At 49.7% G+C, this 18,179-nt stretch overlaps 1 protein-coding gene and 1 pseudogene across 2 annotated transcripts in view; both read right to left on the reverse strand.

Annotated features, from left to right (window-relative positions):
• TMTC1 (transmembrane O-mannosyltransferase targeting cadherins 1) overlaps nucleotides 1-18,179 on the reverse strand; it is a 255,008-nt gene that overhangs the window by 47,460 nt on the left and 189,369 nt on the right. For both annotated transcript variants that reach the window (XM_070049600.1, XM_070049599.1), the window contains one exon: nucleotides 3,977-4,120. In XM_070049600.1, coding sequence (XP_069905701.1) covers nucleotides 3,977-4,120 — 144 coding nt within the window. The remainder of the gene's footprint in view (nucleotides 1-3,976; nucleotides 4,121-18,179) is intronic.
• LOC138843896 (V-type proton ATPase subunit G 1 pseudogene) lies at nucleotides 8,122-8,677 on the reverse strand (annotated as a pseudogene).

Genomic DNA, 18,179 nt, shown 5'->3' on the forward strand with positions numbered 1-18,179 from the left:
CTATCTTGAGACCAAGATGAACCAAATTTATAAAATTCTGAGCCTCTTCGTGTTTTTCACCTACTGCTGCTGGCTCAAGAGGACAGGGAAGCTTCAAAGAGTTCATGGAAAATGGAATTAAAAGCTAAGTTTAGGGGCTGGCACTGAGGCAAGGTGGGGTAAAGCCGTCACCTGCGTGCCCGTTAACCATATGGGTACTGGTTAGAGTCCCGGCTGCTCCACTTCCGATCCAGCTCTCTGCTGTGGCCTGGGAAAGCAGTAGAAGATGGCCCAGGTCCTCGGGCCCCTGCACCATGGGAGACCTGGAAGAGGCTCCTGTTGTAGCCACCTGGGAAGTGAACCAGCAGACAGAAGACCTCTCTCTCTCTCTCTGCCTCTGCCCCTCTGTAACTCAGCCTTTCAAATAAATAAAAATGTCTTAAGAAAAAAATAAGTGCCCAGTTTTGTAATAATACATACTTTCTATATACTTCCTGAAGACTCCTTAGGTGTGAATTTCAACATTTTTTCCTGCCCAGGTGATGGCTGAAGTATTGGGTCCCTGCCAGCCACCTAGAAACCGGGATGGCATTCCTGTCTCTGGGCTTCAGCCTGGCCCAGGTCTGGCTGTGTGGGCATTCAGGGAGTGAGCCAGCAGATAGAAGGTCCCTCTGTGTCTCTGTGCCTTTCAAATATATAAACAAATAAACATGTCTAAATATATTTATTAATCTACTGGAGTCTAAGCTGGACTTGTGTTAAGATACAGTCACTGAGCCAATACTGTGGCTTAGTGGGTAAAGCCACAGCCTGTGATAATGTCATCCCATAAGGGTACCAGTTTGAATCCCCGCTGCTCCACTTCTGATCCAGCTCCCTGCTGATACGCCTGGGAGAGCAGTGGAAGAAAGCCCAAATGCTCAGTCCCGTGCACCCACGTTGGAAACCACAGAAGCTACAGCCTGGCACAGCTCCAACCATCGCAGCCATCTGGGAAGTGAACCCGCAGATGGAAGACCTTGCTGTCTCTCTTTCTTTAACTCTGCCTCTCAACCAATTCTTCAAAAAACAAAGGCACAGCCACTTGGCTCCACTGGGCTGCAGACTGCTGGGGACAACCTGCACTCGGTACCTCCCTCTTGGGATCTCAGTGGTTCTTCTCCCCTAGTCACTAAAGACTCCGTAAGAGGGTGTCAGGAAACGGGCGCTCAGAAACCTTAGTCTCCTGCAAATGTAAAGCCAGACTGCTGCTTCGGATCACTTTACCACAGAGAGGGAGAGAGAACATCTCCTGCTGGTTGCCCAATAATCCTTTGCTGTGAAAACAGCCACTGCCAAGCTCCAAGCCCCACTTCCTTGTGCTTTCAATGCACATGGACTGAACAGAGCTGTTCACAGCGGCAAGACAGGAACTGCGAGTGGAAGGTTAGGCTAACCATCACTGCTCAGGTCTGGGCAGGAGGACTCTTAGCACAGGGTCATGACCGCCACCGTGTGACACACGGCACTGCAAACATGAAAGGTCACTTTGTGACTTCCATATTTGCCATGGTAGTCAGCATCTTTGGATAAAACATTCAGCTATAACGTCTCTGAAACCAGTACTACTATACGATCCAGGGACTCAGAACGACACTGACAGGAGGTTGTCTAGGCACCAAGTCATTCGGGTCTGGGCAGGACAGATATGAGGGTATTTGGAAAAGCTCAAGAAAAATTTCTGGTGCAAACATTTGTTGAACCCCATGCATATGGAAAGCCTTAAAATACATTGATGGTAATTATGAAAAAACTAGCACGGATTTTAATTTCTTATACAAAAATAAATTCATCTTTTAATACCACTTTCTATGAACTTTCAAAGTCAGCTTGTACAAGTACTGATGATTTGAAAACACAGTCCTTAGAACTTCACACAAAAAAAGTGCTTCCAAATGTCGCAGTCAATAAAAACATCGCATCCACCCACATCTAGCTGTGCACAATAACTAGAAGCCATTTTCCTCACAACTTTTGATTTGCTATAATTTTTCTTAAAGATGTATTTATTTATTTAAAAGGCAGAGTTACAGAGAGGCAGAGGCAGAGGCAGAGAGAGAGAGAGAGAGAGTCTTCATCTACTTGTTCACTTCCCAAATAGCTGCAATGGCTGGAGCTGAGCCGAAGCAAAGCCAGGATCCAGGAGCTTCCTCCTGGTCTCCCATGTGTGTGCAGGAGTCCAAGGACTCAGGCCATCTTCCGCTTAGCAGAGAGCTGGATGGGAAGTGGAGAAGCTGGGACTTGAACCTGCACCCATATAGGATTCCGGCACTACAGGCGGTGGCTTTACCCACTACGCCACATCTACTATTATTTTTAAGAGGAATTTCCTGGTAGTATAGTGTTTTCTCAGCTACAACTGTGCACTTTTTTGTTCTCAACTGGTTTTCCTTGTTCCAATGTCTATCAGATTTTCAGATTTTAACCATCCATGCTATCTAATTTGAAACACTATTTATTTCGTTTGTGTTGATTCATACCTGGTTTCTTTCCCTTTCATTGTACTTTTTTGCTACTTATTTACTTATTTTAGTGAAGTGTTCCTTGATTTTGTGTTCTGCCATGTGGATAAAGTCAGTCTTAAACAGAAAACTTCAGGTGCAGCTGTTGTGCAGCGGGCTAAACTGCCACTTGGGATACCTGCAACCCTTATTCAAGCCCCTACTAAGAGTCTTGGCTACTTCACATATCTGATACAGTCTCATGCTAAGGTGCCCGGGAGGACACAGGTGATGGCTTAAGGACTTGGGTTCCTACCACCCACACTAGAGACACAGACTGAGTTCCCGGCTCCTGGCTTTGTCCTAGCCCAGCCTGTTTTGAGTATTTGAGGAATAGACCAGGACATGGAAAACATCACTGTTTCTTCTCTCCCCCTCTCTGTCACTCTGCCTTCAAAATAATTTTTTAAAGACATAAAACTTCAGACTAGGGTGACACCTGTCACTCTGCATGATGGGTTGCTCTGTGATCACAAGAGATTAAAAACAAATATGCATTAACAACCACATTAATAAGGAGGACCAATATCTAAGTGAACACATGAAACACAGGAGAGAACAGGGAGCTGAGGAAGAAGCATCCTGCAGAGTTAGCGAGGCTGCAAAATAACCCAGTTAGGGCAAGGAGCAAAGAACGCGGTGAACCAACACCCCAGTACCCAGTGTGCTCTCCAGAAGGCGAGATGGAAGCCCATTCTCTAAGTGTATGAACTGCCAGCATTCAGACAAACACAGCTAAGTGTTTCATTACTCACTGATGCCACTCACTTTGACGTCTTAAATTTCCACCTCTAGCGCTTTTAAAATATGGAAGCTACATTCCATAACCGCCGACACTGTTAGGACTGTCACTGCCCAGACCCATGGCGGCACAAATGGAAGACACAAGTGCCCCTGCACATTTGCCTTCAGTGGCACTGGCCAGAGTCTGGACTGCCGTCAGGGCAGGAAGCCGATGCACAACAATGATTATGGCTGCGAGTGGCTGCACCTGCACAGGCACCACTCGATCCACGGCTACCTCCAGGCAGCCTCACCTTCTCTCTTACAGAAAACATCCTCTGAGTATGTACTACGTTACATGGGGAATCTCTGACCTAAAAACCTATGCTGCGCCATGCCGTATCCCAGTGTCCCCCCTTAATGAGAGCATAGATGCGCATGGCCGTACAGCAACAGCTGCCACTCGCGGATCCCAAGTTTACCTGGCCCTGGGACCGTTCCCCAGTCGCCCTCCCGTACAATCTATGTCCATCACCCAGAAGCTGGGATCCAGAAAGGCACTCCAGGACAGACTCCTTTGCACCACTGAGGGAGAGGCTTCCCTGGGACGAGAACCGCATTCTCCCCAAGTCTGCAAATCCTAACCGCTCGGCTCCAGGGAGGGGAACGGCACCTCGCCGAGGCGAGCGCGGAGGACAGGGCTTCTGGAGGACAGACCGAGACACGGTGCTTACTTTAGCAGGTTGCCCAGGTTGAACAGGGCCCGGTTGTGCTGGGGGTGCAGCTGCAGAGCCCTCTGATAGTACATCTGCGCCTCCGCCGTGTCCCTCGTCAGGGTCCCGAGGTTGTTCAGGGCACTCGCGTGGCGTGGATACAACCTGGAGAGTGAGAAAGACCAAGCCATCACGGTTCATCACCTCCTGGGCTGGGCACAGTCTGCCAGTTCTGCCTCTGCCCCACCACCAGCCCTTGGTTATGCTCCCACTAAAGCGAAACCAACGCTGAACTCTTTCTTAATGATCCGTCTGGGTCAAATGTTAACAGCCAACCATTTTTGCAGCTGACATGTATCAGTGTGGCAGGAAAGCACACACTTGGCGCCTACTGGTACAAACAATCCCGAAACAGTACAACAAGGCAGTATGCAAACCTGCTGGGGCTGGATCTTCGTGCTCAGGAGCCTACAATGACTTTCAACTTCCCGTGACAAACATGACCTCCCTGGGTTGGGGGTGACTCTGCAGCCTCGGCTGGGCTGACCACCAGCCCGCCAGGTGCCCACGGTTTCCACCAGCGGAGGAGACCTTGACTGGGAAAGGATGGTTCCTGTCGCCTCCCCTGAAGACAAACTTTGTCTCCTCCGAGATCGCCCCATCTTGCCTCTCTCTTGTCCACTTTCTCCCATTTCCCCCCTCTGGCTTCCCCTGGCCCGGATGCTTCTCAGATGAGAACCTTAGGAACTGAACAGATTTACAAATCAAACAGCAAATGCTGCATGGTGCAAACGTGAAGGAGGGCGGGATGCAGGTCAGGAAACCAAGCCCTGCTGCTCCAGGAAGGGAGGGGCCCCACTGACTTCCTGGATTCCAAGCACGGAGTAGCCAGAGCAGTGTGGCTGCAGCTAATGCAACAGGGCCATACACTGACAGTGGACACACACAGCAGGCTAAGACGCTGCCTCCGTCCCTGTCACCCAGGGTACCTTCCTCCAGCCAAGCACTGGCTCTTAATGTAGAAAGGCCAAGATGACGCCCCAGGCATAGAAAGAAGGTCTACGTGTGTCAAGTTTCTTGGCAAACAAATGCCACGCGTGCTCCTGTCACACACCTCGCAATATCAATTTAATTTGGGGACAGAAGGGGTTCCTTTGAAAGGCCACGAAGACAAGCTGTATTGCTTTTTATCTCTGTCCAACCCTAGAGCTTCCAGAGTTTATCTGACCTGTCCCTGCTGCCTCACAGAACAGCAGCCCACACTCCCTCAGCACCAGACACTTGTCAAGAGACAGGCTCGATTCACTGAATACCACACCTCCTCCCAAAGCCGGAAAAGGCGTGGTTACTCGCAGTGGCTTTGGGGGCTGTTAAGAGACATTGTAACAGGTAAAGTCTGCAAACAGAAACACCCTGAGCCGGTGCGTTTGCTGCTGTTTGCTTCTTGTTGATCTCCTTTAACTGGCACAGAAAACCCCACGGCCCTGACACCAGCCCCTTAACACCCAACTGCCTGGGAGGCAGGTGCTTCGAGTGCTGTGTGGGATGCCCGTAGAACATTCCACAGCTCCTAAAGGAGGGCACACCATCGCCAGGCCTCCAAGTCATCTACAGAGACTTCCCTTCCTGCCTCACGTGGAGCAAAGCAGTCTGACCTCCCAAGCATCTCAGTGGCGTCCAGCACACATGGGGAGGATGGCGTCCACGCACGTCGCTTCCTCTACGTCACGCGGTAACAGGGATCACGCCAGGGACGTACCCCTTCCTTTAACTCAGAGGAACCAGCTTCTTAAGACCTTCTCTTTTCTTCATTTCTTTCTTCTTTTTTTTTTTTTTAAGATTTATTTATTTATTTGAAAGTCAGAGTTACACAGAGAGAGGAGAGGCAGAGGCGGGGGGAGGGAGTCTTCCACCTGATGGTTCACTCCCTAATTGGCTGCAACGGCCAGAGCTGCACCAATCTGAAGCCAGAAGCCAGGCACTTCTTCCGGGTCTCCCAAGTGGGTGCAGGGGCCCAAGCACTTGGGCCATCCTCCACTGCCTTCCCAGGTCACAGCAGGGAGCTGGATAGGAAGAGGAGCAGCTGGGACTAGAACTGGTGCCCATATGGGACACCGGTGCTTCAGGCCAGGGCATTAACCCACTGTGCCACAGCGCTGGCCCCCTTTTCTTCATTTCTTTAGACCATGGCACCCTCGAAATAACATCAGCCACAAAAACACTGACTGCCCCAAAGGCCAAGCGAGAGCCCTTAAGAGCTCCCACAGCAGGCTCATGGAGGCGTCCAGGTGCCTGTGTGCCAGCCACGGCGCTGGGCCTCCAGGCGGGCCTTCCCCCCTCTGTCCTGCACGTTCTAGTTCCCCAGGATCCCACTGCCCTGTCAGTCAAGAGCAGGTGCCGGCCACACACGCTGACTACATTAACGATTTCCTTTCTCTCCCGCTTTTCAAAATTAAAATCAGAAAAAGAAAACAAGTGCACCCTGAACTCGGAAAAGTCTAAGCAAGCAGGGGCGAGGGAGTAAGGAGAAACAGACGGAGGCACGAGGGAGAACAGGTCTTCCTCTGCGCCCTGGGCTGCCAGCGTGGGTCTGCAGGGGCGGAAGGAGGCTCGGGAGAAGACTTCCCGGACAGCTGCAGTCCGGGAAGAGACCCTGTCATGCCAAGGAGCCCCAGCTGGAAACAAGGGAGCGGCTGTATTCTCGCCGACCTGGTGACGCCCCCACCAGCCGCAGCCCCCCACCTGGAAAACGTGTGGCTATGGATTATTCATAGTAGCAGTAGGGTCTGATAGCAATATCCTCTCTCACTGGGTATCTAATTAGGTTCACCTCACAAGCTCTGCATTATTTATGAAACAGAGCTGAATTTCATTAAGAAGAATTCTTAACAACCAGGTCAAGAAAAAGACCTAAAAAAAATTTATACACTTGTATCTGCCGATAGTTCCTTAAAACAGACTCCCATTTCCTGCAGGCCTAGGCAAGGGCATGATTTATTTTGTGTGTTTGCTTTTTAAATACACTTGAGTTGGAAATGGCTTGTTCTATTTTAATCCTGTGGTCTCCACGAAAGGAATTTTCTATGGGAAAAAGGAATTCTTTAAGAAATGTCTATGTTGTTGCAGCCATCGTCAGAATAACTAAGACCACCATGCCTTACGGTGTGCTCTACAGAGGTCCTGGTGGGGGTTACGCCCTTCCCCACCCGAAGGCTGAGCTCAGCAAGACTCCTTGAGCCGCAGCCGAAGGCTGAGCCTGGGAGACCAGGCTGAATGATAGCCGCTAAGCGGATTTTCCTCCTCACAGTCAGTCGTAGTCAGCATTTGCAGGGTTCACAGGGACTCTTTAGCCACTCATCAGCATCCTCATTTCCATACGTTAAACTTCGAAAGTGTGTCTTATTCTGCCAAGCAGTTCTAGGGGAGAATAAAACTTGCTTTCTTCATCTTGAAAAAGGCAATCCAGCTATACAGATCAAGTTCTATGAGCTCAAGAAAATTTATTTTCCAGCAGTGGATAACTTGAATTATTTAACTACTACAATGTGTTATTTATTTGAGAGATGGAGGGAGAGAGGGGGAGAGAGGACTGCCATCCGCTGGTGCACTCCCTCAATGTCCCCTACAGCCTGAGGTGCGAGCCAGGCACTCAATCCTTGTATTCCACAGCAGTGGCAGGACCCAACTACTTTTGTTTTTCACATGACAAAGTCTTGTGACTTTGACCAGAACACCAAGTAATAACATGTAATAAGTCCTTCAATTCTATCACCTAGTCATTTTGATTAAGAAGTTGAAGGCGGCCTAAACAATTCAACAAGGAATCCATTGCTTTTGCCCTTGGAAGATACTTCAAGGCTGGCTGCTGCGTCACCCAACTTACAAGAAACCTTTTATACTTTTTCATTGATAAAGCCCTTGACCTTCAAGAAAGCACAGGGGGAAATGGTCTCATTCCTTTCTTTCTTCAAAGAATTGTGTTTTTCTCTACTAGATTTAAGACAGAAAAAAAAAATCAACACTGACCTATGCATTACTTGGACTAAAAGGCACAGGAAAACACATGACCTGTATGTATCAACCGTCTCTAAGAAATTCAAAGTGGAAAGATGAACTCTTTGGCTAAGTTCTACATCTGTGCAAAGCAGCAGAGAAGTGAAGGGGCCGCCCCTGAAACACACAGAACCAACCCAAGCCTTGTCATGTGGGCAGAGCGCGAGCTTTGCCGGAGCTGCATTCCCCACGAGAGCACCGAACACGCCCACGCGTGGGACAAGTGCGGCTTTCCTCTATCCACTCATGTGGTGGTTTTCATGGATCTCTGGCCAGATGTCACGGACCAAGGCCAGAGGTTATCCAAGACTTCACCCCAGTTCTGCTGCAAGTAGCTCTGGAGGAAGGCCATCTTCTCCTGGGTCTCCTCTCTTCACTGCCGCAGCTGCCTTGGCCTTGAACTGCACCCTCTGCAGGCGGCACTGTTCCACGTCAGCCCATGCTGCTGCCTTGGCCTGCCTCAGCCTCTGGTTCTTTCGCTTGCGGGCCTCAACACCATCTCCAAGACCCACTCCTCAGCCTGCAGCAGCTGCGGGATCCCCTGCAACTAACTGGCCATTGTGGCAGGCACTCTCGAAGCCCAGCTGGAGTCAGGCGCGGGAGAGGAGCTTCAAACCCAGGCTCTCCAAGGGCAATGCGGATGACAGAATCGCGAGGCCACCTGCCTGCTCTGGGGCTGATTAGGATTTATTTTTAAAATTTGCTATTTACTTTCATTTCATTTGAAAGAGATAAGAGACAGACACAGAGAGATCTTCCACCTGCTGGTTCACTCCCCAAATGCCCACACCATGGAGGCAGACGTCCAGGTCTCCCATATGGGTGCCACCCACCCAAGTATTTGCTTTTCTGCATCCTCCCAGGGTGCAAGCTAGCAGGAGGCTGAATTTGGAAGTGGAGCTCGGACAGAAACTTAGGAGCAGCATTTTGGGATGTGGGTGCCCCAAGCAGCATTTTAACTACTTTGCAAACACCCACCCTTGCCCCATATTCTCAACAAATATAACGCCTATTAAAGCATGTAAGGGGCTCTTCATTTTTATCTAACGGCATTTCCGTAGGCAGAATTAATAAAGCAGGCAGTGAAAGCCATTAGTGCCCTCCAGGCCCAAATGAATGAGCATCAACAATATGGTAAGAAAAAAATAGCTACTAAGAGAAAACAGTGTCTAAGTGCAACAGGGAAGGCAAGAACAAAAGATTAAGCCCCAAAGGCCGGAGGAATGCATTAACGGCACTTCACCTTTTAAAGTGCTTTCTCACACTGTCTCACCCAGCCCTCCAAACTCCGTAAGTGGGATTAATGTTCTATCGGCCGGTGCGGAACAAGGAGGCTGAGAGAAATGAATAGACTGGACCTAACAACAGCTCCTGACACTTGTGTTCTTCAGTGCAAAGAAGGCAGATGGCTCCTGGAAATCTATGTGCCCCGACGACGCACAAGTCACCCAACCTTCAGCCACTAAAATAACCTGCTGCAAATGAGAGCTGCCATTTTGAATAATTTTTCCTTTTGCGTTTGTCTACATCTTTGAACCATGACTGTACAGGAACTGGTGTTCGGTGACAGAAATGAAATAAGCTCAATACTCAGAAAGCCAGGATGCTGAGACGCTTAACCACTGGGAAAAAAGGTGTCTTCTGCCATACAAAGTCATCCTGGTGCCTCCGAAAAGCTCTGGACCGCGGGAAGCTGCTGAGAATGAACAGCATGGAGTCGTGTACACAGGAGACACAAAGTCTCCAATCTACCGTCCCTGGGCACCACCTCAGCTGGAGTCGGAGACATCAAGATGTACTGACCACGGTGTGGTTTTCTGTGTTATTTCAGGCATTTACTTTAAATGTTGTACAATCCAGTTCCGAGCTACACACCCTGTTAATTTCTCATTGTGCGCGTGCCTTTTAAGGCATTCGAATAACACTGGGTCATGTGCTCCGGGCTGTAATTTCCGGTCAGACACTACACACCCTGATTTATTTGCCTGATTTTCATTGCACACATTAATTTATTTCAGGTTAACTATGCTAAGGTCAGATGTTTATTTTCTATTTCCTGTAGAGAAAAAAAAAAGCCACAAGAAAAAACATGACTGAGAAAAAAATTCAACCATAAACCCGAATTTCACCAAACTAAAAAAACCACCACCAAGTAAACTTCATTCCGGGCACCGGCACCCTATCTGCAACCCTGTTAGTGCTGGGCACGTTTGCAGTGGCTGTGTCCTTCATACCATACAATCCGAATCATTGAGTCCTTACCCTGCCCTGGGTACCACTGCTGATTCTATCGGTCTGCATCTTCAACTGTTTGCCAATGCCATTCACATTGGCACCATGCTTCTTCCCATCCAGCACAGACAGCCTTGGGAAAGGGCAGAACGGGCCACTGATGCTATCTGGCTCCCCCACAATGGATGACCTCCACCCAAGCCCCAGCAGGACTCCGCCCAGGCCATGTCCCAGCCCCAGGGCACTCGGATGTCCTCAGGATATGAGTCACTGTAAATGGCTCAGCGCTCCTGCTTCACGAAGCCCTGGGAAATTTACTGAATTCCTCTTCTACTTTTCTCAGTAAAAAATGGGGAAGACGACGATCTTTCTGGGAGGCTGGGGGCCATCACAGTGAACTGTGGACGGGAACTTGCTTTGCGGGCATAGAAAAACACCTGGACTAAGCAGCCAGGAGTGACTTTGTGGCTGTGTGCAAGAGGAGGTATGCTGTGCTACAGCTGCTTTCTCGATAAAACTAAGGTGAATACCACACTGACCCTGGGGACAAGCGGGTTTCTAAGAGAACAAATGAGACAGTGGAATAAAAATATCCACTGCTGCACCTGTTACCTACACACACTGAACACTGGGCGGTGTGGCTCAGCCCCGCTGGTGGCTCCGATGAACCCTTGCCACGCTGCAGGACCAGCTCTCCTCAGCTCACAGGGATTTCTTTGTTCTGCCCAAATCATTCTCTTTACTGCTCCTCTGACCTTCAATTTGCTCCCATCATTCAAAATAACGTCAATGTCTCCTCGTCATTCATGCGGCAAACACTCCAGTCACTCTGTAGCCACCTGTCTCCTACACCGTGGGTTGCCAGATGCAGAGGAGGAGCAACCTTCTCTGTTCGAGGAGGGAAGCAAAGCTCTTTGTCAAGGACTCACTCCAAAGCCCGTCCAAGCTTCCTTGTCGCAAGCTTTTCCAACATGCTCGCCACCAAATGGGATCCCAGACACTTACAAGTAAAACCCAATATCTTAAAAAAGGGGGGGGGGTGGCACCCTGGTGCAGTGGGTTAATGCTCTGGCCTGAAGCACTGGCATCCCATATGGGCGCTGGTTCTAGTCCTGGCTGCTCCTCTTCCGATCCAGCTCTCTCTGCTATGGCCTGGGAAAGCAGAAGATGGCTCAAGTCCTTAGGCCCCTGCACATGCATGGGAGACCTGGAGGAAGCTCCTGGTTCCTGGCTTTGGATCGGCGCAGCTCCGGTTGTTGTGGCCAGTTGGGGAGTGAACCAGAGGATGGAAGACTCCTCTCTCTGTCTCTCTCTCCCTCTCTCCCTCTCTCTCTCTTCTCTCTCTGGGTAACTCTTTCAAATAAATAAATAAATCTTAAAAAAAAAAAAAACACCCATATCCCACGTTACCAGCAGCCTCAAAGCCTGTTCTGCTGGGATTCTTGCACTAACATTCACAGCATGAACGCACCCTGGCTGATGAATTAACTTGGAGAAGACACACAGGTGGACAGAGACAGTGGGCCCATCCTCCTAACTGCTGACTGGTGACCAAGGAGAGCATGAGGGCTTGGGAGGACAGGAGACGGATTCTGAATGTCCCCTATAGGAACTCAGGGTCACCACGGCTGGTGATGGGCAGGAGCTGGGGTGCTAACCATCGTGCAGTGCGCAGGGCAGTTCTGCAAGGGAAGAATTTGCTCCCTATGCACAAGCACTGCTCTGTTAGTAGGGAGCCATCCTCTGTCTGGAAGGGCCCGGGATAGAGACTTTCTGCATTATGTTCATCCAGTCCATTGTCCATGGGCATTTCTGAGGCACCTACAATGTGCCTGGCCCTCTGCTGAGAACCCTGGGCAGTTGGGGGAACCTGTTCTCACCCGGGGGTGGCAGACAGACCAGAACCCATGACTGTATGTGCCACAGGGCCAGTGGATGGAGAAGTCAGGTCCAGAGCACACACCAAGGTTCTCCTGAACAGATGAGGCCTTTCCAGGAGGGGACCGGAGGCAGGGAGGGAGGGGTAGAGGAGCAAGAGTGTGGAAGGTGTTCCAAGGAGAGAAAGCCACGCCCAGCGGACCTGGGAAAATGCAAACACTTGATTGGGCAGAGCACAGAACAGGAGGGAAGAAAGGGAACTAAAGGGAGCAGAGTCTGCAGGGGTGTGGCCGGGGATGAGGAGCCCACAGGTGTGCTCTGGGAGTTGGGGAAGAACAGGTGCAGAATCTGTGGGCGTGGAGTGCATCCACGCAGAGCCTCCCACAGCAGCCCTTGGTGCTGAAAACAGGCCTTCAAACAAAGTCAAGAGGGCCGGGGAAGGGGAGAGGCCCAAACTCCTCCTTCCAGGGCCTGGGAGACAGGCAAGTGTCTGCAGCAGCAGCAGGAAATTCAAGCCAGCACAGGGCTACAGAATATTAAGTGCTGCCGGGGGTCCAGAGAAGCTGTAGTCTTAGGGGAGGGCGGGCGCCCCCACCAGGCTGCAGGTGGGCAGTGCGGTCATATGTTGCATAGCAGGTGCTTCTACTGGCCATAGAGCCCACAGGATGCTATTTCCTGAGGTGGCATCACCTGGTGGCTCCATTCTGTCCACGCACACTCTGCGATGTCCACACAATGACAAAGTCGCCTAACAACACTTAACACGGTCCATCATTATGCCGGACTATGAGGAGTGAGAAATAAAAAGAGGACACTGTGACTGCCCAGAGAAGGTGGGAAGAAATAAGGCAGGAGGCAGAGAGCAGGGCAGGAGGAGAGGACTGGGAGGGAGAGGCCTGTGTGGGTGTCTACTTAAAGATGAGCGCGACAGGCAGTGGGGGGTGGGGGGAGCAGGAATTGAAAGGCTGGATTCTCAGTGAGATCTCCGCCCAGCTGGAAGGGATGGGTTCCTGAGCACACCAGGCGGCAAGCCTAGGGGAGAAAACCACAGGAACTGTGATAGAGAAAAGCCTGTATCAGCCTTGATCAGAGTAAAAAAACAATTGGATGTTGCTGTGGGGGTGCGTGTATTAGGGTGGGGGGCTGGAGAGATCAAAAGTCACTTCAGATCTTTTATTGTTGATGGCTTTTAGCTTTTCACTTTATATCCAGCTTGCTTTTAAAAAGTTAGGTAACTCAGTTTAAACAAAGTATCAAGATGCTTACGGGTAGCATCTGTTTAACAAATATTTATAAAGCTCCATGATCCTAGTACTGTGGTCCATGCTGGGGCTTAGGACAAAGCTTTCCGCTCTTGCGAAGGTTACCTTCCTGGACAGGGACACAGACACTTAGCCAAACAGTCAATACGAGCGGCAACTCAAAAAGTTGATGGATGGGCGGGCGCTTAGCTCAGCAGTTACGGACATTAAGACACACAGACCCTGCATCGAATTGGCTGCCTTCAACACCCACCCCTGGCCCCTGGCCCCTGGCTCCTGGCCCCTGGCCCCTGAACCCAGTCTGCTGCCGCTACAGAGCTCGGGAGGTGACAGTGTTCACAGAAGTCCCTCGGTTCGTGCCATCCACGTGGAAGGCCTGGATTGAGTCGCTGCGTCCTGGCTTCAGCCCACCGCAGTCCCAGCCACTGCGGGCACTGGAGTGGGCAAGCAGACGGGAGGTCTTTCTGTGTCTGTCTCTTTCTCTCCGCGCCTTAAGTAACAGTAACAGTAACAGACAAGTCATGGTTCAGTTCATGGGGAAGGCCCATGATGACCGAATTCCATTTTCCATGCACCTTTTGAAGCCCCTCCTACAGTAGTAAAGGCACGGCAGGTGCTGCGGAGGGAAGTGCGCTAGTGCCTGGGACACCAGCGTGCTGTCTGGGACCGGAAGGGTTCAAGTCCCGGCTCCCCGCCCCACGCCGACTCCCAGCTCACAGGCACCCTGGGAGGCGGTAGTGCTCCAAGTACTTGGCTCCCTGCCACGTACATGGAAACCCGGATGGAGCTCCAGGTTCGTGGCTTTGGCCCGGCCCAGCCTCAATTGTTGAAGGCACTTGGGGCATGAACCAGAAGATGGAAGGTTGTTCTACCTCTTTCTGCTTCACATATATGAATAGTCATCATACACATGACACTGTCCATGACAGCTCTGGGCCATAGCAGCTGCAGGGCTCCCTGGGATAGCTGAGGCCTCAGCTCTGACTGCTCTCTGGGCCTGGCTTCCCTGGGACCCCCAAGGGCACCCTTCATTAACCTCCTGTGTACAAGGCCCTGCTACGAATTCTGCCTGCCTCCCGGGGACCCCCCCCCAAGTGAGTTTTTTTCAGTACAAAAATGGTTTAACACAGAGAAAACGGCAGCCAGAAAGAGCAAAAGCCTTTTGAAGATTAAGCCACAAAATTGGACTTTGAGGTTCCTTTCCTAAGTATGGCTATAATGTGACTAAAATTCTAGGTTATTTTTCTAAAAGACACAATGTTTACTTTCCTAAACTTAGTGAATAAAACTGTTAGATTTAATTAACACTATAAACACAGCGAGAATATAATTTCATTAACAAGAAAAAACAACATAATTTTGTGATACTGGAGGGTATATTTAGACTTTTAGAAATGAAAATAGCACACCAGCCAAAATCCCCATCATCACTCGCTAACTCCAGCTAACAAATGGAATTGGAATTTCCATTCTCTCCAGAAATAATGGCAGCTGGTACCCAAGGCCACCTGTTGTCATGAGGGCTATTTTAAACATTCATTCAACACTGGCTGTGTAGAGAAAGTCTTTTAAAACACTCGTTGATTCCTGATTTTTAAACATACTCAAACTCCAATAAAATGAACTGCAGTAACTTGATCTTGACAGACCACGACATTGGGGAAGAGTGGTTAATTAGACATGGCTGGGTTTCCTTCGACGCCAATACTGTTTCTTTACTATTCATTCCTTTATGACTGCCTCTTTGTTACACACCCTTATTGAATTCTAATAGACTCTCCTTGCCAGGTTATACTTATCTACATAGCAGGGAATAAAAGGAATATACCAATAGGCTCCGTGGCCATGGCAAGTCTCCATTTTGCTCACTGAACAAATTCCGGTGAGAGAGTCTAAGTGCTACCCCTGAGCAGGGGTGGGGCCACCACACACCGAGTACAGCCTGCTTCTGCACGGGAGCACTGAACGTGCGACAGGACGTTCACCCCTCCCGGGGCAGAGGCGCCTGGGTGGGGCTTCAAACCCTTCCACACATGTTTTCTTTACTGTTAGATTTTCTAATAAATGTCAACCACACATCTAGTAGGAGTGGACAAGACTGCTCTTAAGGAGTCTGATGACTGTCCACGCACAGCTGTCACCTTCCGGGCAGGTCAGGTAACGACATCTGGGGGTGCGGAGGACAAATCTTCTGCATTGAAACCATCCTGGTGAGAAGCAACTGGAAGAGGGCTCCTAGGGAAACGCATGGCCCAGGGAACACAGGCCAACTTGAGAGCCTTCCTGATCCAGCCAACAAAGGCTAACTTCATTCTCATTCCCACATGCAAGGCTCTTGGCAACCAACCCATTCAGCCAACCAGTAACTGAGTCACAGAGGGAATTGAAACACACAGTAGGTGATAAAAAACAGAATTCAAGACTCTGCTGCCCACCATGGAAACCCTTCTAAAACGGTCTATCGGTGGTGGTGTTGGATTTCCAGGTGGTCTGTTTCCTGTAAGACAGACCACTGGATATGCAGAAATCAGTCCCCTTTCTCTGGGAGTCTGGGCCTGTCTGCTCCCAGTACTGGTGGTGCTTAGTGAGTTGTGTTTAGTACAAAATGTGTTCCATAGTTCTCACTGCAACTGCACAGCATAAAGAAACATTTTGTAAACTGACAGAATGTGCAAAGAAGAGTCATTTCTATGAAAAATACCCAAATATATTGAATTACCAAAAGAGGTCAGAAGTGGTTAAAAGCAGTATTATTGAACGACATAAGAGCAAGACAACTATAACAGACTAGAGGAGAAAAATCGCAAAAATCTCAGTCAACGCAAATTACTTTGTAAATATCTGAAAAATTTTTATCCCACTTAGAAAACCACAGTGATCATCAGAGCCATGAATTATGGATGTGCTGCTTACAGATTCTCATCAGCAGACTCTTGTTTGAGGCAAAGGACGTGGTTGGTTAGACATTATGCAAGACTGGTGAATGGGTGTATGCTTGAAATTTCAGGGCAAATTTCAAGAGTGAGCCTAATTTGTTTTATGATTCTCTACTTTTAACTGGCTTTTAAGCTAATCAAAAAAGTACAGGGGTACTTCACAAAGTTCATGAAAAAAAATGGAATTGATAAGTTTATTTTGGTGCAAAAAAAAAAAAAAACACTGTGAAATTCATGCATAGTTCTTTCAAGTATTTTCCATGAATTTTTTGAAGACCCTTCTGATACGGGGACCTACGTAGGAAGTTACTTAAGAATAAACGAAGTTGGAAGAACTTCTAAAAATAACATCTGTGTAGTCCTGCACTGTAACCACACCGCTTACCAGTCAACCCAGTGCGCCCATTTCCTATAATGCACTTGAGACACATCTTGGACCGAGGAGGAGATGCCATGACAGTCCCATGGAAGTTAAGCCTCACTGGTGCCATGCAACTCCCAGAAGGCCTCACGGACATGAAACTGTACCCTGCGGTGTCCACCCTGCTTGTCTAAAAGGAGCTGATACAGGGAGCGGCAGATCTTGCTTCTTCTGGATCCTGCTGTAGCCCTCTCCCTCGTTCTACCCTCACAGGCAACTCTGTGCCCACCCACAACGGGTATTTCTTTTTTCTTTTTGTTTTTTTTTTACAGGCACAGTTAGAGAGAAAGGTCTTCCTTCCGTTGGTTCACCCCCAAATGGCCGTTACGGCTGGCGCTGCGCAGATCCGAAACCAGGAGCCAGGTGCTTCCTCCTGGTCTCCCATGCAGGTGCAGGGCCCAAGCACTTGGGCCATCCTCCACTGCCTTCCTGGGCCACAGCAGAGAGCTGGACTGGAAGAGGAGCAACCGGGACAGAATCGGTACCCCAACCAGGACTAGAACCTGGAGTGCCAATGCCACAGGAGGAGGATTAGCCTAGTGAGCCACGGCGCTGGCCAACACAACAGGTATCTCTTGGGGAGCTGCCCACACTCATGTGCAAATGTGTGTTCACTCTCTCACCTTTAACCACATCCTGCTCTTACGTCTGCACTGTATTAATCCTCTGCTTTCAATTCCTATCTGTGGAGGCAAGAACGTGGCATAAAAATTGAGGCATGCATGCTCATACCACTTCCATATATGATTTCATTTTTTGCACCAAAACACGCTGATCTTTCAGGTCCACCTTTCGTTCCATGAGCTGTCTGAAGTCCCTCACACGCATGAGGCTGGGTGATGTTTGACAGGTCCCCGTGTCTCCTCTTGGCGTACTGGGTGCAGTGTTTCCTGGGAGTGCCTGTGCAGGAAGTGTTGAATTGTTGGGTGGTCCCGGCCTGTCTACTCCTGTCCTGGAATGGTGGGAACCTTCCCCGTGGCAAATGCATGGTCAGAAAGCTTGGAAGGCAGACAGCACAGACCCCAGCGGTTTTCCGCTTTCACACTGTGGAACATGTCAGGCAGCAAGGACACACGAGAGCACCACCCCTCACAGCAAAGCCAAGCCAACTGTCCTGTTTACTGAGGACCTAGCGAAGGATCCCAGCCACTACTCGTTATTATAGTTTTGATGATTTGGGTCTTTACCATAGATCCTTTCTGGTAGCATTCCCAGGGGAGATGTTCATTACACGACAGCAGTGAGGGCTAGCGAAGGGGAAGAGAAGCCAATGGTACTTCTGCATTATTTATTTTTATTTTTATTTTTATTTTTTTTGACAGGCAGAGTGGACAGTGAGAGAGAGAGACAGAGAGAAAGGTCTTCCTTTGCCGTTGGTTCACCCTCCAATGGCTGCCGCCGCCGGCGCACCGCGCTGATCCGATGGCAGGAGCCAGGAGCCA

The sequence above is a fragment of the Oryctolagus cuniculus genome, chromosome 9, assembly GCF_964237555.1.
Source record: "Oryctolagus cuniculus chromosome 9, mOryCun1.1, whole genome shotgun sequence".
NCBI classification, from domain to species: domain Eukaryota; kingdom Metazoa; phylum Chordata; class Mammalia; order Lagomorpha; family Leporidae; genus Oryctolagus; species Oryctolagus cuniculus.